The 24,214-nt window shown below is 46.6% G+C and overlaps 1 protein-coding gene across 1 annotated transcript in view; it reads left to right on the forward strand.

Annotated features, from left to right (window-relative positions):
* MTFP1 (mitochondrial fission process 1) overlaps positions 1–24,214 on the forward strand; it is a 131,288-nt gene that overhangs the window by 105,778 nt on the left and 1,296 nt on the right. Inside the window, exon 3 of the mRNA XM_063913388.1 lies at positions 23,154–23,386. Coding sequence (XP_063769458.1) covers positions 23,154–23,386 — 233 coding nt within the window. The remainder of the gene's footprint in view (positions 1–23,153; positions 23,387–24,214) is intronic.

Consider the following 24,214-nt stretch of genomic DNA (forward strand, 5'->3'; position numbering starts at 1 on the left):
GTATTCTCAGCAGGTGATAGTCAAGGTACCCCTCCTACAACAGGGAAAGGGGTATTATTCCACACTATTTGTGGTACCGAAGCCGGACGGCTCGGTAAGACCTATTCTAAATCTGAAATCTTTGAACCTGTACATACAAAAATTCAAGTTCAAGATGGAGTCACTCAGAGCAGTGATAGCGAATCTGGAAGAAGGGGACTTTATGGTGTCCCTGGACATCAAGGATGCTTACCTGCATGTCCCAATTTGCCCTTCACATCAAGGGTACCTCAGGTTCGTGGTGCAAAACTGTCATTATCAGTTTCAGACGCTGCCGTTTGATTTGTCCACGGCACCTCGGGTCTTTACCAAGGTAATGGCCGAAATGATGTTTCTTCTGCGAAGAAAAGGCGTATTAATTATCCCTTACTTGGACGATCTCCTGATAAGGGCAAGGTCCAGAGAACAGCTGGGGGACGTAGTAGCACTAACCCAAGTAGTGCTGCAACAGCACGGGTGGATTCTGAATTTTCCAAAATCTCAATTGACCCCGACGACACGTCTGCTGTTCCTGGGAATGATTCTGGACACGGTTCAGAAAAAGGTGTTTCTTCCGGAGGAGAAAGCCAGGGAGTTATCCGAACTTGTCAGGAACCTCCTAAAACCAGGGAAAGTGTCTGTGCATCAATGCACAAGAGTCCTGGGAAAGATGGTGGCTTCTTACGAAGCGATTCCATTCGGCAGATTCCACGCACGAACTTTTCAGTGGGATCTGCTGGACAAATGGTCCGGATCGCATCTGCAGATGCATCAGCGGATAACCTTATCGCCACGGACAAGGGTGTCTCTTCTGTGGTGGTTGCAGAGTGCTCATCTGTTAGAGGGCCGCAGATTCGGCATACAGGACTGGGTCCTGGTGACCACGGATGCCAGTCTGAGAGGCTGGGGAGCGGTCACACAGGGAAGAAACTTCCAGGGAGTATGGTCAAGCCTGGAGATGTCTCTTCACATAAATATACTGGAGCTAAGAGCGATTTACAATGCTCTAAGCCTGGCAAAACCCCTGCTTCAGGGTCAGCCGGTGTTGATCCAGTCGGACAACATCACGGCAGTCGCCCACGTAAACAGACAGGGCGGCACAAGAAGCAGGAGAGCAATGGCAGAAGCTGCAAGGATTCTTCGCTGGGCGGAAGATCATGTGATAGCACTGTCAGCAGTGTTCATTCCGGGAGTGGACAACTGGGAAGCAGACTTCCTCAGCAGACACGATCTACACCCGGGAGAGTGGGGACTTCATCCAGAAGTCTTCCACATGATTGTGAACCGTTGGGAAAAACCAAAGGTGGATATGATGGCGTCTCGCCTCAACAAAAAACTGGACAGGTATTGCGCCAGGTCAAGAGACTCTCAGGCAATAGCTGTGGACGCTCTGGTAACACCGTGGGTGTTCCAGTCAGTGTATGTGTTTCCTCCTCTGCCTCTCATACCAAAAGTACTGAGAATTATACGGCAAAGGGGAGTAAGAACGATACTCGTGGCTCCGGATTGGCCAAGAAGAACTTGGTACCCGGAACTTCAGGAGATGCTCACGGAAGATCCGTGGCCTCTACCTCTAAGACGGGACCTTCTTCAGCAGGGACCGTGTCTATTCCAAGACTTACCGCGGCTGCGTTTGACGGCATGGCGGTTGAACGCCGAATTCTAAGGGAAAAAGGCATTCCGGAAGAGGTCATTCCTACACTGGTAAAAGCCAGGAAGGAGGTGACTGCACAACATTATCACCGCATTTGGAGAAAATATGTTGCGTGGTGTGAGGCCAGGAAGGCCCCCACGGAGGAATTTCAATTGGGTCGATTCCTACATTTCCTGCAAACAGGATTGTCTATGGGCCTCAAATTGGGGTCCATTAAGGTTCAAATTTCGGCCCTGTCGATTTTCTTCCAGAAAGAATTGGCTTCAGTTCCTGAAGTCCAGACTTTTGTAAAAGGAGTACTACATATACAGCCCCCGGTTGTGCCCCCAGTGGCTCCGTGGGACCTTAATGTAGTTTTGGATTTTCTCAAATCCCATTGGTTTGAGCCACTCAAATCGGTGGATTTGAAATATCTTACATGGAAAGTAACCATGCTACTGGCCCTGGCTTCAGCCAGGAGAGTGTCAGAATTGGCGGCTTTATCGTATAAAAGCCCATATCTGATTTTCCATTCGGACAGGGCAGAACTGCGGACGCGTCCTCAGTTTCTGCCTAAGGTGGTGTCAGCGTTTCACCTGAACCAGCCTATTGTGGTGCCTGCGGCTACTAGCGATTTGGAGGATTCCAAGTTGCTGGACGTTGTCAGGGCATTGAAAATATATATTTCAAGGACGGCTGGAGTCAGAAAATCTGACTCGCTGTTTATACTGTATGCACCCAACAAGCTGGGTGCTCCTGCTTCTAAGCAGACGATTGCTTGTTGGATTTGTAGCACAATTCAACTTGCACATTCTGTGGCAGGCCTGCCACAGCCTAAATCTGTCAAGGCCCATTCCACAAGGAAGGTGGGCTCATCCTGGGCGGCTGCCCGAGGGGTCTCGGCATTACAACTCTGCCGAGCAGCTACGTGGTCGGGGGAGAACACGTTTGTAAAATTCTACAAATTTGATACCCTGGCTAAAGAGGACCTGGAGTTCTCTCATTCGGTGCTGCAGAGTCATCCGCACTCTCCCGCCCGTTTGGGAGCTTTGGTATAATCCCCATGGTCCTTACGGAGTCCCCAGCATCCACTAGGACGTCAGAGAAAATAAGATTTTACTTACTGATAAATCTATTTCTCGTAGTCCGTAGTGGATGCTGGGCGCCCATCCCAAGTGCGGATTGTCTGCAATACTTGTACATAGTTATTGTTACAAAAAAATCGGGTTGTTATTGTTGTGAGCCGTCTGTTCAGAGGCTCCTACGTTTGTCATACTGTTAACTGGGTTCAGATCACAAGTTGTACGGTGTGATTGGTGTGGCTGGTATGAGTCTTACCCGGGATTCAAAATCCTTCCTTATTGTGTACGCTCGTCCGGGCACAGTATCCTAACTGAGGCTTGGAGGAGGGTCATAGGGGGAGGAGCCAGTGCACACCACCTGATCCTAAAGCTTTATTTTTGTGCCCTGTCTCCTGCGGAGCCGCTAATCCCCATGGTCCTGACGGAGTCCCCAGCATCCACTACGGACTACGAGAAATAGATTTATCGGTAAGTAAAATCTTATTTTTTACCTCAGGTTCCCTCATAGCCTAAGAAAGCACCGCATTATCATGTACAGTCCTTTCGGCCTCAGAAAGGCAAGCGGATCAGAGGCACATCCTTTCTGCCCAGAGGCAGGGGTAGAGGAAAGAAGCTGCACCAGGCAGCCAGTTCCCAGGAACAAAAATCCTCCCCCGCTTCCTCTAAGTCCACCGCATGACGCTGGGGCTCCACAGGCGGAGCCGGGTGCGGTGGGGGCGCGTCTCCAAAACTTCAGCAACCAGTGGGTTCGCTCACAAGTGGATCTCTGGGCTGTACAAATTGTATCTCAGGGATACAAGCTGGAGTTCGAGGCGACTCCCCCTCGCCGTTACCGCAAATCAGCCTTGCCAGCTGCTCCCAGGGAAAGGGAGGTAGTACTGGCGGCAATTCACAAGCTGTACCTCCAGCAGGTGATAATCAAGGTTCCCCTCCTTCAACAGGGACGGGGTTACTATTCCACAATGTTTGTGGTACCGAAACCAGACGGTTTGGTGAGACCCATTCTGAATTTAAAATCCTTAAACACTTATATAAGGAAGTTCAAGTTCAAAATGGAATCGCTCAGGGCGGTTATTGCAAGCCTGGAAGAGGGGGATTTTATGGTGTCGCTGGACATCAAGGATGCTTACTTGCATGTCCCCATTTACCCACCTCACCAGAAGTACCCCAGGTTTGTAGTACAGGATTGTCATTACCAATTCCAGACGTTGCCGTTGATAATGCTGATTTGATTACCTTATAACCTTCACAATGATGGGTAAGAGACACAGTACGCAATTGGCGTATGGGGTACCGTAAGGGTACGCACTTAGCGTAGCATACGCTCGGCCGTGATCGAGACGCACATGCGGCACGCTCGCTCACAGCTTAATGCGTGGTGTCGAGCACGCTATAGGCGAGCGACTACCGTAATGCTACGCTACCAGCGTAGCGGACGCTCGAGACCACGAGGAGATCACGAGCGGCGCAGACGCTCACAAGATGACAATCAGTAAACCTTGAATGTAACACACAGAAATGATACTCTTATACTGTAAACCTTGTACTGAAACACTGTAGCGATATAACGCTGCTTAACCTGATTAACACTAAAGCTGTTTGAGCGATCGAGACGCTCCTATTACCCACTGCAATGTAATGAACACACGATACCGTGCTAAGGATCCAACACCTTTACTAACAAGCTTTTAAGTTATATCGAAAAGGGGAAACAGATACAAGTCATACACTACAGACTAACATATAATTCTAACAGATTATCTAGACAGAAATATACAATAACGTTACAATCTTATACTATAACAGAGAGAGAGAATGTGGCCAATACAAACAAAGAGCAAAATGATTACAGAGAATTACTTACACACACTGGGAACGATCGCTGCGCAGCCTGGTACCAGCTCCGAGTTAGTCAATATGAAAACCGTTTGTGGAGTGAGCGCGAGCTGCCCAGGCTGGCTGATCTTATATACACTGAGTACAGTATACTACAAAGGGACCTATAATCTCATTGTTCATTGGACACAGGAATGTCTCCTCGCATCATAACAAAAGGTCATAGGTTAGTTTGAACAGGTGGGCTGTGACTATATCAAACTGCTCAAGTGGGAGGGAATCTGAAGATTCCCGCCGCATGGGTAATGAATCGCAAATATATGAAATGTCCAGAATCTACTAATGGCCATAACTATACGCAGGAGCGATTAATCTTTACCTAACCAACACCGGATTGTTGCTATTGAAATGTTCTTTAGTTAGGTACCAGACACAGCTGTTCAAACCCTGTCTGACCCTTCGTACCATACAAAGAGGAATTCTTCTGTCCAGCGACCATTTACATTAAACAAACTTACAGTCATTATTAAGGGGAACATTATCTATAAAACATGCTATTTGGTTCTATTATTAAACGATTGAGTCGCCCGCTAGACGCACACAAACTCTACCGTAAATGCACATACCACGCGCTCGAGCGCATGGCCGAGGCGCCATCACGCGGCTGCGTATATCCGCACGCACGGGAGAGAATGTGCACGTGCAGCAAGCACGCGCATGAGGTGAATATATGGCAACGTGTAGCATGATATTTTCTGACTTTGACAGTCCACCCTTTGGCAGTCATCAATAACTGCCACTTACTAAAACAATTCAAAAAGAGAAAAATATATGTCATGTAAATACATTTCTATGATTGGGTAAGGGAGAAGAGAGGAAGGTGGGAAAAAGGTATGACCTAGTGAGATAGTAGAAGCATGTGTGTATGAGTCCATGTTTGAGGGGTCATGTATCATCGTGCCGTACGTGTTTTAAATCAAGCTTCGAGGTATTGCGAAGTATACATTTGAATTCCTTCTTATCCCGTATTACGGGTCTGTGGATGGGCTGTCAAACTTTACCGAGCTCTTTTCGGCTTTTTTGTTGTAACAAAATGGGGGAGCACATTTTAGTTGATGATACATGAATGGGGGGAATATGCGAGTGCTGATATCTGTGCCTATGTTCCCTATCGACTATGTGTGTCATTACCTGAAGGTTGTAGAAATGAAGATAAGAAGCAATTATGGTAAATGCAGTCATAAACTATGTGAGTTTAATATACATTTGCCGATTGAGGTCTTGTCTGATGTCTTGTCTCGATGTACATGTTGACTGTAGTCTCTTTGGGCTTTTGCTATAATGCGAGCAAAGCCGTTTCAATGTCCATAAAATTTTAAATCACTAAAGTTCTGGGCTAGCGTTTTCATTAAAGTCACTAGGGATATTGGGGGCCGGCAACATAGTCCATAAAAAAAAATCTTTGTATAAATGTGGTCTTCAAATCCTTCTTCCAAGCGAGTCTTTGTACCTTGGAGAAACGGGTGAAAGAAACGGACCGTGGAATCACATTTTCATCACAACATTGTCTCTATCGTTGGGTCATACATCAAATTTGTTGTTGTTAGTACAGTGTCCTCGCTCCTTAGACTCATCACCCTGGTATTACTTTTACGCTTCGCTAAAACCCGAACGCATCTAAATATCAGACCGACCAATATGATGACACCCAGAATACACAAGAGAAATTTCCCTACATCCATAATAATACCTTGGGCCCATTCTCCTAAACCAGAGAACCAATTTCGTGGGTTCAACCATGACACCCAACTGGTCAGCTCATTACCCACAGCAGCAAGGGTGAAATTGTTTTTCCTTCGGAACTCCCATTTTAATTGTAAAATGTCATCCATCTTTTGGTCTATGACCTCGGCTGGGTCCTCCGTGCTGTTTGTAATGTACGTGCAGCACTTTATTCCATATTGAGTCGCTAGGGTAACACAATACCCGCCTGTCACAGCTGTGAGGTAATTGAGAATCATCCTATGCTGAACCAGTTCTGTTTTGTAGGCTTGTAACGCTTTCCCAGTGTACCTAAATGTGTCGTCATACATTTCGGTGATATTGTCTAATAAATTTGCAAGCGCAGATATATATTTGTAATTTATCACTCCTCTGGCGGTGCGAGTGATATCTAACGCGATTAGGAATTGAATCCCGGTGGATTCATGGATCAGGTCAGAGGCCGGATGCTCTGTTTTCTCTATCAGGTGCCGTTTAACGATGTGCTCGTAATGAGTGTGAGTATAAGGAGCTTGGGCACTGCGGTAATATCTTTCATTTTAGTGTGGGATACAGTCATTACCTCAGGCAGTACTTTTCCAATATAACATAACCCTTCTGAGTTTGGGGCAAGCCACTCATACGCCTTTCTCCCGCATATGAAATATGCATCATCGGGGAGAACATATGGGACTGAATGTGACATAACCATATTACAAATTTTCCATGTGAACTCTCCTAACCCTAATTCTCCCATCTGTTTAGTACACGTATCAGTTTGTACGATCTGTGCACAGTATCCTGGTGATACCTCTCCAACTCTCATTGTCCTACTTCCTAGGGTATACCTATATCGGAAATATTTTCCACTGTGGCGTATGAGCTCTGTATCTGTAGGCATTCTATCGGCTCTTTGTGAAAAGGTCATGGTTTTGTTATTCCATGACACTTCCCAATTTCCCGGCTTTCGGGGATTGGAAATGTTAAAGCACACTAAGGACCTATCCACATGATATTGGTGGAGCTTCAAACTAGGAGGACTAGAGATATTAAACCTCTTGTCCACCGGCCTCCCACCACTTAACTCAAGTACCTCTCCTACAGTTAAAGGGAATGGTACTAGTCCTGATTTGCTATGACCTTGAGGTACTTGAGAGCATACCCAACAGTCTGTCTGATTTAACACTTTACCCACTAAGGAGTGATAGTCACTCAATGGATGCCGGTCCATGTGGACATTAAAACTGGACTGACATTTCTTTATGCACCCGTGCTCAACTAAGTTATTACAGTGCCTACAGATGCAATTTTCTTCAGCTAACAATCCTTCACAATGTCTTTAAATAACATGGCTGCTAGATCGTTTTCTGGTACTCGCCTTTGCTTGGTGATTATGTTGTTCTTGGAAATCTACGCCTGCATCCTGGTCATCAGAACCCATTCCCGATCCTTTCTCGACCTCCATGGTACTCTCACCGAAACAGACTGCTCTGGTCAACATCATGGTTAACAGGAAAATCCGGATCACAGTCTCTTGGGGCGAGTCCATCTTACAGGAGGAGAAAGAGAAATTTGTAATGGGGGTACAAAAAAATAGTTTGAGGGGGAGAGAAAAATGTTACGATGTCTTATGTCCTCTAGTCTTGTTGTTTTTCTTGCTCTGCTGTCATCTCAAAGGTGCTGTCTCTCAGTCTTCCAAACGAACATTCTGGTGATACAATATTCCTTCCAAATCAGCGATCTCTCTGTAAGGAGCAAAATTCTTGCATTACCATTTGTCTAACTGATGTGTGACATACCATCTTTAAAGCATGAGAACACGAGAGAGAGAGAGAGAGAGAGAGAAGGAAAAAAACAAATGAGAGAGAGAGAACAATTCATCACATTTTGCATTAAGCAACAAACAAAAAAACATTATCAGATCTTCCGTTCACCATCAGGCTGTCACACCAACATGTCCAATGGTATCTTTGCATAGTCTCTCCCACCAGTATTTCCATACTCCACCCTTTGTATCTGGCCAGGATACATCGATGCTGGTAGGTCATACTGGGGTTTGGTAGACTTCTGAAAAGGTCAGGTAGTCAGGTGATGTTGGAGCTGTTGTGGTGAACGTCAGAGATGGGGAAAAAGAAACATTTTACAGATACATTACAATTTTTACCCGGTCATTCCTGTGTCTTCAAGGAACGACCTCCCAATTTGTTAACTGTTACCTCAGGCTTACTATTAGTCCTAATGATCACCTTTCCCGACTACATATTACAGGTGCGGCCCAAACTTCTTCCTGTATGATACCTGATTACAATTTCGCGTGTCATAATTCTGCTCGTGTTCTTGTATAGGGGGTTGATATGACTTTTGTATATTTCTTGATCTACAATCTCTTGCAAAGTGTCCCTCTTTATGACAATTGTAACAGACTACCACATTTGAATTTCTCGCAGGGGTTTGGGGCTTATGCTGGATTGGCCTTGTGGTTAGAGCCTGTATACTTACGGCCATCAGCTTATTACTCTGTGACTCCCTGTGTCTGGTGATGTTCCGATCATGATCAATAGCGGCCTCTCTTAATGTAGCCACCGAGATATTTCTCCAGTTTGGGTTGGTGGTCTGTACCCTTGTTCTCAACACCTCCTTTAAACCATTCATTAATAACTTAACCGCTACTTCTTTATGCTGTGCATTTGTTTTGATGTCTGTGATCCCAGTGTCTCTAGCCATTACTTGCAGTGCTCGATTGAAATAATTAGAAATACTTTCCCCTTCTTTTTGTCTTATGGAGAAAATTTCATTCCACTTGACAACGGCAGGGAAATATACTCCCAACTGTCGGTTGATCTGCTTAATACATTCCTGATTGTGTTCCTCCGTTTGAGGTACTTCTGTGTCTAATTTACAATCAGCAATAAATTTCGCAGGGTCAACGCTGGAGGGCAAACATGCCCTCAGCACTGTCCGCCAATCTTTGTTGGTGGGTTCTGTGGAGTTTCCTTGTTCTTTAATAAATCTCTGACATACAACTAGATCTTTCCTAGGATCAGGGAATTCAGACATAATTGCTCTCAATTCCATCCGGGACCAGGGGCGGCGCATTGCACTGTCCCTGGCGGGAATGATTCCCTGAGCGTCAGTCTTCCCATTGGGGACTGTGATCACCCTGACAGGACTAAATTTAATTACATCATCTTGTGTTGGTTCTACACTATGAGGTACATTTGTTTGTGCGTGATATATAACACCGTACGTACCTGTGGACACGACCTCACCTGACCCTCCGTTAGGGGGTTTGATTACTGCCTTTACCGAATTGGTCGCGTCCACCTGGATGTCTTGTGTGATGGCTGCTGGAAAAGATGCCGACATCGTGCTAGGTTCACTTTCTTGCTGGTAATCCTGAGGGAAGTTTAACATGGGGTGCAACTTGCATGGGTTAATAGTTGTACATTTAACAGTATTACAATTATTCTTGTTACGTTTATTACAATTGTTCTTATCATCTATAATACAGTTGCTAAGTGCATTTTTATCAAACACCAGTGTGCCCTTCTCTGTAACCACCTTCTCTCTCGCTGCCATATTTTTGTTACCACAGTGAGAGTCAGCTGTATGAGCTAATCCTCCTTGTATTTCACCTTCCTGTTGCCATAATTGTAAACAATCATAATATTTGATCCGTCTCTTTGCAGATTTAATGAGACATATCCTTCTCCTTAGATTCTGTAACACCTCGGGACTAAAACTGCCTACCCGTGGGAACTTTTCCCCATCGTGCACAGTCATTCTTTCCCATTCATTGCACAAAACCTCTGTGTGTGAACCGTATTTCTCACACATTACATACCTTGCCGACCCGATTGGTCGGTTTACTGAATCAACCCGAACCGAGGTTGATCGCCCCCTACCTGAACAACTGGCCCCCATCTTTGTAGGTGTTGCTTTCACTACCTCTGAACTTCAAATCAGGGTCTTCAGCGAACCCTTACAAAAACCAAGATGTCCGGGGTAGGCCGGCGGTGGCAGTTTACCGAGTACTCCACTCACTCGCCCACGTCGACCAATACGCCCACACACTGCTCTAGCGCTGGCGTACTCAACCTAGGGCCCCTGCGACCTGAACCTCTATTTACTGGAACATGTGGGTGCGATCCGAAGAGCACTTAACCCTTTCCAGTAACTATTGGTTGTTGGATAGTTCCCAAGTGATTAGCGAACTTCCCTTAAAATAAAAAAATTACACAAATCACGTTAGAATGTACAAATAGCGTTTATGACCCCTCTAGCGTACGCAAATGGTACTGGGTCAAGTTACTAACTAATGCACACAATTACGTGCGGTACAATCGTTCTGCACATAAGCAACTAATCTTATGTGCAGAGCGACCAGTGGAATCGAAAATTGTGGCTGCGAATTCCTTCAGCCTGAGCTTAATGGCCTAGATGGGTACCGCACCAACCCTTCCTGGTGTTGTGCTCCTTTACTCTTTATCTATAGCGGACTTCTTAGTCTGCTGTACCTGGACCTCCTGGTCTGTTTGGACCTCCTGGTCTGCGCTACAGTAGACCTCCTGGTCTGCTATACTCTAATGCTCTTTTTTTAAATGTTTAACAAGGGATGCCTCCCAAACCACCATGCAGTCACTTACACGTATGTACCTTCACGAGAACTCGATGATTTCCTTGGTTCAAACCCCAAAAATTAGAAACTTATATATATATATATATATATATATATATATATATATATCTATATATATATATATATCTCTATCTATCTATATATATATATATATATATATATATATATATATATATATATATATATATATACACACATACACTCTTTCACCTCATATACTCTTTACTTTCGTTTCTGCGCAGAAATCCCTTTCATTCAGTATCGCAGGCTAATCCCGAGGAGTTACAACTAGAGAAGGATCTGTTAGCTTAAAATTTTGGACACTGAGATCGATTTGCGCTATTTTCGCGTTGCCTCCTTATCGCCTAATTAAAACAATACTATCGTGTGATTTGTATTATGTGGGCGTACCCAGACGCTCCGTTGCGTACTATACGCTCCGTGCGTCGGCCCTTGCGTCGCGTACCCTAGTCCCGTCTTTTGTTAGAGACACGTGTACGCCAGCCAGGTATATCCACAGAAATACAATTTAACACGTTTATATCAATGTAGATGATCTTTAACTGTAATCATCTACTGAACACCACACCAAACTTCCTTATATCTTAGGCAAGCCGTGCGCGTGTATTACAAAATACTCCTTTACGTATTATTTTTACTCTTTAACTACCAATAGCAACAAATCTTTCTCAGCACGTTATCAATTGTGAAATGGTAACCAGGAAAGTGATATGTGAAAATACACAAGTGAAAAGAAATACAGGTGTGTGCGTGCGTGTGTACGCAAAACAGAAATAAACAGTTTTAAAAGACACTAGCGTATTGTTCTTACCTCCGGTTCCGGATTCCACCAGCACTCCTTCAACATAGCGAAACAGACGCTTATCTAGCCAGCACTACTGTATCCCGATACGAAGGGATACTGCCTTCCCGCCCTTGCTGACAGATAACGTTTGTTTTCGCTTGTGCGGATATGTGGAGGACGGACGAGCCGCCAATTGATAATGCTGATTTGATTACCTTATAACCTTCACAATGATGGGTAAGAGACAGTACGCAATTGGCGTATGGGGTACCGTAAGGGTACGCACTTAGCGTAGCATACGCTCGGCCGTGATCGAGACGCACATGCGGCACGCTCGCTCACAGCTTAATGCGTGATGTCGAGCACGCTATAGGCGAGCGACTACCGTAATGCTACGCTACCAGCGTAGCGGACGCTCGAGACCACGAGGAGATCACGAGCGGCGCAGACGCTCACAAGATGACAATCAGTAAACCTTGAATGTAACACACAGAAATGATACTCTTATACTGTAAACCTTGTACTGAAACACTGTAGCGATATAACGCTGCTTAACCTGATTAACACTAAAGCTGTTTGAGCGATCGAGACGCTCCTATTACCCACTGCAATGTAATGAACACACGATACCGTGCTAAGGATCCAACACCTTTACTAACAAGCTTTTAAGTTATATCGAAAAGGGGAAACAGATACAAGTCATACACTACAGACTAACATATAATTCTAACAGATTATCTAGACAGAAATATACAATAACGTTACAATCTTATACTATAACAGAGAGAGAGAGAGAGAATGTGGCCAATACAAACAAAGAGCGAGATGATTACAGAGAATTACTTACACACACTGGGAATGATCGCTGCGCAGCCTGGTACCAGCTCCGAGTTAGTCAATATGAAAACCGTTTGTGGAGTGAGCGCGAGCTGCCCAGGCTGGCTGATCTTATATACACTGAGTACAGTATACTACAAAGGGACCTATAATCTCATTGTTCATTGGACACAGAAATGTCTCCTCGCATCACAACAAAAGGTCATAGGTTAGTTTGAACAGGTGGGCTGTGACTATATCAAACTGCTCAAGTGGGAGGGAATCTGAAGATTCCCGCCGCATGGGTAATGAATCGCAAATATATGAAATGTCCAGAATCTACTAATGGCCATAACTATACGCAGGAGCGATTAATCTTTACCTAACCAACACCGGATTGTTGCTATTGAAATGTTCTTTAGTTAGGTACCAGACACAGCTGTTCAAACCCTGTCTGACCCTTCGTACCATACAAAGAGGAATTCTTCTGTCCAGCGACCATTTACATTAAACAAACTTACAGTCATTATTAAGGGGAACATTATCTATAAAACATGCTATTTGGTTCTATTATTAAACGATTGAGTCGCCCGCTAGACGCACACAAACTCTACCGTAAATGCACATACCACGCGCTCGAGCGCATGGCCGAGGCGCCATCACGCGGCTGCGTAATCCGCACGCACGGGAGAGAATGTGCACGTGCAGCAGGCACGCGCATGAGGTGAATATATGGCAAAGTGTAGCATGATATTTTTCTGACTTTGACACCGTTTGGTCTGTCCACGGCACCGAGAGTATTTACCAAGGTAATGGCCGAAATGATGATACTCCTTCGGAAGAAGGGAGTTATAATTATCCCGTACTTGGACGATCTCCTTATAAAGGCGAGGTCCAGAGAGCAGTTGTTAGTCAGCGTAGCACTCTCTCGGGAAGTGTTGCACCAGCACGGCTGGATTCTGAATATCCCAAAGTCGCAGCCGATTCCTGCAACGCGTCTGCTTTTCCTGGGCATGATTCTGGACACAGAACAGAAGAAGGTGTTTCTCCCGGTGGAGAAGGCACAGGAATTGTCATCTCTGGTCAGGGACCTCCTGAAACCAAAACAGATGTCGGTGCATCACTGCACGCGAGTCCTGGGAAAGATGGTGGCTTCTTACGAAGCAATTCCCTTCGTCAGGTTCCATGCAAGGATCTTTCAGTGGGATCTGTTAGACAAATGGTCCGGATCGCATCTTCAGATGCATCGGTTGATCACCCTGTCCCTAAGGGCCAGGGTGTCTCTGCTGTGGTGGCTGCAGAGTGCTCATCTTCTCGAGGGCCGCAGATTCGGCATACAGGACTGGGTCCTGGTGACCACGGATGCAAGCCTCCGAGGATGGGGGGCAGTCACTCAGGGAAGGAACTTCCAAGGACAGTGGTCAAGTCAGGAGACTTCACTACACATAAATATACTGGAACTAAGGGCCATTTACAACGCCCTGAGTCAAGCAGAGCCCCTGCTTCAAAACCGGCCAGTGCTGATTCAGTCAGACAACATCACGGCAGTCGCTCATGTAAACCGCCAGGGCGGCACAAGAAGCAGGATGGCGATGGCAGAAGCCACAAGGATTCTTCGATGGGCGGAGAATCACGTGTTAGCACTGTCAGCAGTGTTCATTCCGGGAGTGGACAACTGGGAAGCAGATTTCCTCAGCAGGCACGACCTCCACCCGGGAGAGTGGGACCAGAAGTCTTCACGCAGATTGTAAACCGTTGGGAACGGCCACAGGTGGACATGATGGCGTCCCGCCTCAACAAAAAGCTAAAAAAATATTGCGCCAGGTCACGGGACCCTCAGGCGATAGCTGTGGACGCACTAGTGACACCTTGGGTGTACCAGTCGGTTTATGTGTTCCCTCCTCTTCCTCTCATACCCAAGGTACTGAGGATAGTAAGAAAGAGAGGAGTAAGAACTATACTCATCGTTCCGGATTGGCCAAGAAGAACTTGGTACCCAGAACTACAAGAAATGATCTCAGAGGACCCATGGCCTCTGCCTCTCAGACAGGACCTGTTACAGCAGGGGCCCTGTCTGTTCCAAGACTTACAGCGGCTGCGTTTGACGGCATGGCGGTTGAACGCCGGATCCGAACGGAAAAGGGCATTCCAGATTAAGTGATTCCTACGCTGATAAAAGCTAGGAAGGATGTAACAGCAAATCATTATCACCGCATATGGCGGAAATATGTTGCTTGGTGTGAGGCCAGGAAGGCCCCAACAGAGGAATTCCAGCTGGGGCGATTTCTGCACTTCCTACAGTCAGGAGTGACTATGGGCCTAAAATTGGGGTCCATAAAGGTCCAGATTTCGGCCCTATCTATTTTCTTTCAAAAAGAACTGGCTTCACTGCCTGAAGTTCAGACGTTTGTTAAGGGAGTGCTGCATATTCAGCCCCCGTTTGTGCCTCCAGTGGCACCTTGGGATCTTAACGTTGTGTTGGATTTCCTGAAATCCCACTGGTTTGAGCCACTTAAGACCGTGGAGCTAAAATATCTCACGTGGAAAGTGGTCATGCTATTGGCCTTAGCTTCGGCTAGGCGTGTGTCAGAATTGGCGGCTTTGTCATGTAAAAGCCCTTATCTGATTTTCCATATGGACAGGGCAGAATTGAGGACTCGTCCCCAATTTCTCCCTAAGGTGGTATCAGCGTTTCATTTGAACCAACCTATTGTGGTGCCTGCGGCTACTCGGGACTTGGAGGACTCCAAGTTACTGGATGTAGTCAGGGCTTTGAAAATCTATGTAGCCAGGACGGCTGGAGTCAGGAAAACTGACTTGCTGTTTATCCTGCATGCACCCAGCAAGCTGGGTGCTCCTGCTTCAAAGCAAACTATTGCACGCTGGATCTGTAACACGATTCAGCAAGCTCATTCTGCGGCAGGGTTGCCGCATCCTAAATCGGTAAAAGCCCATTCCACAAGGAAGGTGGGCTCTTCTTGGGCGGCTGCCCGAGGGGTCTCGGCTTTACAGCTTTGCCGAGCTGCTACTTGGTCGGGTTCAAACACATTTGCTAAGTTCTACAAGTTTGATACCCTGGCTGAGGAGGACCTTGCCTTTGCTCATTCGGTGCTGCAGAGTCATCCGCACTCTCCCGCCGTTTGGGAGCTTTGGTATAATCCCCATGGTCCTTACGGAGTTCCCAGCATCCACTAGGACGTCAGAGAAAATAAGAATTTACTCACCGGTAATTCTATTTCTCGTAGTCCGTAGTGGATGCTGGGCGCCCGTCCCAAGTGCGGACTCTCTGCAATACATGTATATAGTTATTGCTTAACTTAAGGGTTATTGTTATGAGCCATCTGTTACTGAGGCTCAGTTGTTATTCATACTGTTAACTGGGTATGGTTATCACAAGTTGTACGGTGTGATTGGTGTGGCTGGTATGAGTCTTACCCTGGATTCCAAATCCTTTCCTTGTTGTGTCAGCTCTTCCGGGCACAGTTTCCTTAACTGAGGTCTGGAGGAGGGGCATAGAGGGAGGAGCCAGTGCACACCAGATAGTACCTAATCTTTCTTTTAGAGTGCCCAGTCTCCTGCGGAGCCCGTCTATTCCCCATGGTCCTTACGGAGTTCCCAGCATCCACTACGGACTACGAGAAATAGAATTACCGGTGAGTAAATTCTTATTATAAGCTGAGCTTTAGACAACACGGAGGATATTTCTTAGAGGACTATGCTTAATCAGCAGAGGTACACTCTTTCAAGAGTTAAATAAAGGGATTAATAAGACTGATACCCCACATAGTCACTTTGCATAGTGTCACTCCTGGATAGAGGGTGGCAAATTTAAATAAATATCCAATAGGCTTTGAGCAAGGCCAAACACTGTGCATTAATATGCTTACCCACAGACCTTGTACCACTAATCTCCAGTGTGCAGGTTGACTCATTAGATTGGCAGCAGTGAAACCTCTTTTCTGAGGATATCTCACTGTAGCCAGCCGGGCTGTCAATAGTATACGCCTGTTCATTGGGGCTCTCTGCTTGCAGCTGGATAACTTCTTGGAGATACAGCTTTAAACAGCAGGAGTTTGCCTCAGCCAGCACTCTGAAGCTGCCTTTGAGAGTCATTTGTCAATGATTACCAGAAGTCTATGAGCACAGATGATTGGGTGGTACAGGTTTAAAGGCAGGTACACACTAGGCGATTCGGGATTGCCGGCGATGGATGACTATATAGTTGAACGGTATAGTGTTCAACGATAGTGTGTACACACTAAATGTTATCGTTCAACGATAACGTTCAATGTCACCGCAGGCATTCCTGAACGTGTAGCGCAGCCCGACATTGACAGGTTGAGCTGCATGTTAGCTCAATATTGGTGATTGCTGAACGGTGTGCAGGAGCGCGCACTGTTCATCGGCCACCAATAATACCCCCATACACTGGATGATTTCAGCCTAAAAATAAACGATAACGACATTTGTCATCATTAATTTTTAAGGCTGAAATCGCCTAGTGCGTACCCCCCTTAAGTGTTGTCCGATTCTGTGCACCAGTCAAGGGAATATGAAGTCTGTGCAGAAAATGATGATAGTAAAAAAAAAAAAAAAAATAAGATTTTACTCACCGGTAAATCTATTTCTCGTAGTCCGTAGTGGATGCTGGGGACTCCGTAAGGACCATGGGGAATAGCGGCTCCACAGGAGACTGGGCACAGCTAAGAAAGATTTAGGACTACCTGGTGTGCACTGGCTCCTCCCACTATGACCCTCCTCCAGACTTCAGTAAGGATACTGTGCCCGGAAGAGCTGACACAATAAGGAAGGATTTTGAATCCCGGGTAAGACTCATACCAGCCACACCAATCACACCGTATATCTCGTGATAATATACCCAGTTAACAGTATAAACACAACAGAGCCTCTCAAAAGATGGCTCAACAATAACCCTTGTAGTTAACAATAACTATATACAAGTATTGCAGACAGTCCGCACTTGGGACGGGCGCCCAGCATCCACTACGGACTACGAGAAATAGATTTACCGGTGAGTAAAATCTTATTTTCTCTGACGTCCTAGTGGATGCTGGGGACTCCGTAAGGACCATGGGGATTATACCAAAGCTCCCAAACGGGCGGGAGAGTGCGGATGACTCTGCAGCACCGAATGAGAGAACTCAAGGTCCTCCTCAGCCAGGGTATCAAATTTGTAGAATTTTGTAAACGTGTTTGCCCCTGACCAAGTAGCAGCTCTGCAAAGTTGTAAAGCCGAGACCCCTCGGGCAGCCGCCCAAGAAGAGCCCACTTTCCTCGTGGAATGGGCTTTTACAGATTTAGGGTGCGGCAGTCCAGCCGCAGAATGTGCAAGTTGAATCGTGCTACAGATCCAGCGAGCAATAGTCTGCTTAGAAGCAGGAGCACCCAGCTTGTTGGGTGCATACAGGATAATTAGCGAGTCAGTCTTCCTGACTCCAGCTGTCCTGGAAACATATACTTTTCAGGGCCCTGACTACGTCCAGTAACTTGGAATCCTCCAAGTCCCAAGTAGCCGCAGGCACCACAATAGGTCGGTTCACATGAAAAACTGATACCACCTTAGGAAGGAACTGGGAACGAGTCCTCAATTTCGCCTTTCCCATATAAAATACAGATAAGAGCTTTTGTCAATTCTGATACACGCCTGGCCGACGCCAAGACCCACAGAATGACCACTTTCCACGTGAGGTATTATAGCTCCACGGATTTAAGTGGCTCAACCCAATGCGACTTCAGGAAATCCAACACCACGTTGAGATCCCACGGTGCCACTGGAGGCACAAACGGGGGCTGACTATGCAGCCCTCCCTTAACAAAAGTCTGAACTTCAGGCAGTGAAGCCAGTTCCATTTTGGAAGAAAATCGATAGAGCCGAAATCTGGACCTTAATGGAACCCAATTGTAGGCCCATAGTCACCTCTGACTGTAGGAAGTGCAGAAATCGACCTAGCTGAAATTTCTCCTTTGGGGCCTTCCTGGCCTCACAGTACGCAACATATTTCCGCCATATGCGGTGATAATGGTTAGCGTTCACTTCTTTCCTAGCTTTAAATAGCGTAGGGATAACTTCCTTCGGAATTCCCTTTTCCTTCAGGATCCGGCGTTCAACCGCCATGCCGTCCAACGCAGCCGCGGTACGTCTTGGAACAGACAGGCCCCCTGCTGCAGCAGGTCCTGTCTGAGCGGCAGAGGCCATGGGTCCTCTGAGATCTTTGTAACTTTTAGTTGAGGCGGGATGCCATCATGTCCACCTGTGGCCTTTCCCAACGGTGTACAATCATTTGGAAGACTTCTGGATGAAGTCCCCACTCTCCCGGGTGGAGGTCGTGTCTTCTGAGAAAGTCTGCTTCTCAGTTGTCCACTCCGGGAATGAACACTGCTGACAGTGCTAACACAAGATTTTCCGCCCATCGGAGAATCCTTGTGGCTTCTGCCATCGCCATCCTGCTTCTTGTGCCGCCCTGTCGTTTACATGAGCGACCGCCGTGATGTTGTCTGACTGGATCAGCACCGGCCGGTGTTGAAGCAGGGGTCTAGCCTGACTTAGGGCATTGTAAATGGCCCTTAGTTCCAGAATATTTATGTGTAGGGAAGTCTCCTGACTTTTCCATAGCCTTGGAAGTTTCTTCCCTGTGTGACTGCCCCCCAGCCTCGAAGGCTGGCATCCGTGGTCACCAGGACCCAGTCCTGTATGCCGAATCTGCGGCCCCCTAGAAGATGAGCACTCTGCAGCCACCACCACAGCAACACCCTGGCCCTTGGAGACAGGGTTATCCGCCGATGCATCTGAAGATGCGACCCGGACCACATGTCCAACAGATCCCACTGGAAAATCCTTGTATGGGACCTGGCGAATGGAATTTCTTCGTAAGAAGCTACCATCCTTCCCAGGGCTCGCGTGCATTGATGCACCGACACCTGTATACGTATTAGGAGGTCTCTGTCTAGAGACGACAACTCCTTGGACTTCTCCTCCAGGAGAAACCCTTTTTATCCTGTTCTGTGTCCAGAACCATACTCAGGAACAGTAGACGCGTCGTAGGAACCAGCTGCGACTTTGGATATTCAGAATCCAGCCGTGCTGTTGTAGCACTTCCCGATGTGAATTGCCGCCAGTACTACCCTTTCTCCGAGGGCAGCAGGCAAGGCTGAGGTGAGGTAACGGCGAGGAGGAGTCGCCTCGAACTCCAGCCTGTATCCCTGTGATACTATTTGCAGAACCTAGGGATCCACCCTGTGGGCAAACCCACTGGTCCCTGAAGTTCCCGAGACTCGCCCCTACCGCACCTGTCTCCACCTGTGGAGCCCCAACGTCAAGCGGTGGACTCAGAGGAAGCGGGGGAAGATTTTTTGATCCTGGGAACTGGCTGCTGGTGCAACTTTTTCCTTCTTCCCTTGTCTCTGTGCAGAAAGGAAGCGCCTTTGACCCGCTTGCTTTTCTGAAGCCGAAAGGACTGTACCTGAAAATACGGTGCTTTCTTAGGCTGTGAGGAAACTTGAGGTAAAAAATTTTTCCTTCCCAGCTGTTGCTGTGGATACGAGGTCCCAGAGACCATCCCCAAACAATTCCTCACCCTTATAAGGCAGAATCTCCATGTGCCTTTTATAGGCAGCATCACCTGTCCACTGCCGGGTTTCTAATACCCTCCTGGCAGAATGGACATTGCATTTATTCTGGATGCCAGCCGGCAAATATCCCTCTGTGCATCCTTTATATATAAGACGACGTCTTTAATATGCTCTATGTTAGCAAACTATTATCCCTGTCTTAGAGTATTAATATTAGCTGACAGGGTATCAGACCACGCTGCAGCAGCACTATTTATGCTGAGGCAATTGCAGGTCTCAGTATATAACCTGAGTGTGTATATACAGACTTCAGGATAGCCTCCTGTTTTTTATCAGCAGGCTCCTTCAAGGTGGCCGTATCCTAAGACGGCAGTGCCACCTTTTTTGACAAACGTGTGAGCGCCTTATCCACCCTAAGGGATATCTCCCAACGTGACCTATCCTCTGGCGGGAAAGGGTACGCCATCAGTAACTTTTTAGAAATTACCAGTTTCTTATTGGGGAAACCCACGCTACTTTACACACTTCATTCATTCATCTGATGGGGGAACTGGCTGCTTTTTCTCCCCAAAAATAAAACCCCTTTTCTGTGGTACTTGGGTTCATGTCAGAAATGCGTAACACATTTTTCATTGCAGAGATCATGTAACGGATGTTCCTAGTGGATTGTGTATATGTCTCAACCTCGTCGACACTGGAGTCAGACTCCGTGTCGACATCTGTGTCTGCCATCTGAGGTAACGGGCGCTTTTTTGAGCCCCTGATGGCCTTTGAGACGCCTGGGCAGGCGCGGGCTGAGAAGCCGGCTGTCCCACAGCTGTTTTACGTCATCCAGCCTTGTCAGGAGTTGACATTGTCGGTTAATACCTTCCACCTATCCATCCACTCTGGTGTCGGCCTCACAGGGGACGACATCCCATTTATCGGCCTCTGCTCCACCTCCACGTAACCTTCCTCATCCCACATGTCGACACAGCCGTACCGACACACAGCACACACACAGGGAATGCTCTGACTGAGGACAGGACCCCACAAAGTCCTTTGGGGAGACAGAGAGTATGCCAGCACACACCAGAGCGCTATATAATGCAGGGATTAACACTATAACTGAGTGATTTTTCCCCCAATAGCTGCTTGTATAAACAATATTGCGCCTAAATTTAGTGCCCCCCCTCTCTTTTTAACCCTGAAAACTACAGGGGAGAGCCTGGGGAGCTGTCTTCCAGCTGCACTGTGAAGAGAAAATGGCGCCAGTGTGCTGAGGGAGATAGCTCCACCCCTTTTTCGCAGACTTTTCTCCCGCTTTTTTATGGATTCTGGCAGGGGTATTTATCACATATATAGCCTCTGGGGCTATATATTGTGATATATTTGCCAGCCAAGGTGTTTTTATTGCTGCTCAGGGCGCCCTTCCCCAGCGCCTTCACCCTCAGTGACCGGAGTGTGAAGTGTGTATGAGGAGCAATGGTGCACAGCTGCAGTGCTGTGCGCTACCTTGGTGAAGACTGATGTCTTCTGCCGCCGATTTTCCAGATTCTTCTTGCTTCTGGCTCTGTAAGGGGGCCGGCGGCGCGGCTCCGGGACCGAACACCAATGGCCGGTTCCATGCGGTCGATCCCTCTGGAGCTAATGGTGTCCAGTAGCCTAAGAAGCCCAAGCTACCACCAGTTAGGTAGGTTCGCTTCTTCTCCCCTTAGTCCCTCGCTGCAGTGAGTCTGTTGCCAGCAGATCTCACTGTAAAATAAAAAACCTAAAATATACTTTCTCTCTAGGAGCTCAGGAGAGCCCCTAGTGTGCATCCAGCTCAGCTGGGCACAGGATTCTAACTGAAGTCTGGAGGAGGGTCATAGTGGGAGGAGCCAGTGCACACCAGGTAGTCCTAAATCTTTCTTAGCTGTGCCCAGTCTCCTGGGGAGCCGCTATTCCCCATGGTCCTTACGGAGTCCCCAGCATCCACTAGGACATCAGAGAAAAAAAACATGCTTTGGGTCCAAATCCCTCAACCTAAAGGTGCATACACACTGAACATTTTTGCCCAGTGTGTATACACAGCAATGATGTGAACATCGCTGGCAGGAAAATAGCTCAGTGCATACACACTGAGCGATTTTCCCTGTGTCCAGCAATGTTCACAGGAGTGAACCACTTTCCACAGTAGGAGACCGTGGAAAGTGGTTTCACTAGGCCGGTAAAACATCCCGACGGACGGCGGCAGCCAACGATGATGCGGAAGCGCGCATCAGCGCTCACCGCCCAGCCATACACACTAGGTGGTTTTGAGCTCAAAATGACAAAAGTGAGCTACTTTGAGCTCAAAATCTTCTAGTGCAGTGGTCTCCAACCGTAATTGGGGTGTGAGCTACTTTTGTAAAATAAAACCTCTGAAGGTGGGTGTTTTCTTCATAAAGTGACGGGAACCCCAATTAGTGCACTGTCACTTCGCTCGCGATGCTTCAGGCAAGGTGCCACATTCCGCTACACAGGTTACTATGCCCAATCGTAGTCCACGTCAATTGTAAAGTATGGAAAAGTAAAAAAAAAAAAAAAAAAAAAAAGGTAAAACCACATGTCAACCTAATGACTGTTGACCTAAGTGTGGTCGACCATATCCCTCATGAACACTAGAAGAAATGTTAGGTGTTGTTGACATTTTGGGAGTACAGTAATATTCCACTGTTGATGGGCAGTTATGGCTCTACTGCTAAAAATGGTCTTTTTTTTTATGGAACCCTTACACAATGACATAACTGTCCCATACCATAATCCCAAAGCTTTTAACTGAATATAGGGTGTCCAAAAAAAAAAAAAAAAACCACACTCTTAATGTAACTCACTTAAACTTTTTTTTTTGTTTGGACAGTTGTGTACGTAAGGATTTTTCTTTTGGGGATATGTCAAAGATGAGTCTTTTAGCACAAAACCTGTAACAATGAGTTGAGCACCATTCACAGCTATTTTTTTTTCTACCGTTAGGCTAACCAAGATGGTCCAGATCGAAGAACAGATATCACAGTAGCAGTAGTAGATACTTTTGTCTGGCAGGCTCTTGCCTCTGTTGCCATTCCTGGGTTTACCATCAACAGACTATGCGCTGCTTCACTTTACATGATGGGACGTGTTACTCGCTGGCCTCTCCCAGTACGGAAGTGGGCTACTACTGCAATAGGACTCTCAGCTATTCCTGTAATTATAACACCAATAGACAGGTGAGTGCTTTTATTTTCCATTAAATGAATACTTAAATTATAAGTATTTAAATGGACCTCGGTACTATAAATATGCTTGACTTGTAGCTTGGGACAGAATGGTGCAAGCAAATCACTGGCAACAGCAGTGGGGATATACTGTTAAATGGTATTTATATGTAAGAAGGGTGGGGAATAATTGTACAGGCTGCCATTGCATCTGGTTAGTACGGCAAGATGGGAGTGGCAGGAGCACTGTACTCCTCATTGATGTTTATTTATAAAACCAAACATTCACATTACCAACCTCAGCCTAGTAGACCTCAAACCTAACATTGTCCCCAGTACTGACCTACTCCTTCAACATGTCTAGCTTCAAAGAATAGGGAAGTCACTATCCTTTCTAGTGCAAATCATCATGACAATTGTCATGTAACCTAGAATGATTGGGAAAGAGAAAGCATTGCCTACCTCTGGTGTAGCCAGATGGTCCATTTCCTGGCAGAATGGCCAAGCCCCTGCATTTCCTCTCATCTCTTGCATGGATTTGCCATCCCAAATGAAGACCCATATCTACTCCATCTCCACTCAAAGCACAGGTATCAGGACAAAGGTTAGTTCCTGGAGACAAAGTTTGCTTCAGGAGTGCTGCACATCAAACCTAGCATCCTCATTTATGCTAACGAAGGACGGAACAGGATCATTCCAACCGTCATTAACATTGCTGCAGTGCTTATGGGCAATCTGGGTTGACAGGCATTCGTTCTGACATCATCCCAGTGTGTACCCAGCTTTAGTCTGTCATGTCAGCTGTAGCTCTTTTGGAGCTGGACTTAGATGTTTGACCCA

This window comes from Pseudophryne corroboree, chromosome 1 (genome assembly GCF_028390025.1).
Source record: "Pseudophryne corroboree isolate aPseCor3 chromosome 1, aPseCor3.hap2, whole genome shotgun sequence".
NCBI classification, from domain to species: domain Eukaryota; kingdom Metazoa; phylum Chordata; class Amphibia; order Anura; family Myobatrachidae; genus Pseudophryne; species Pseudophryne corroboree.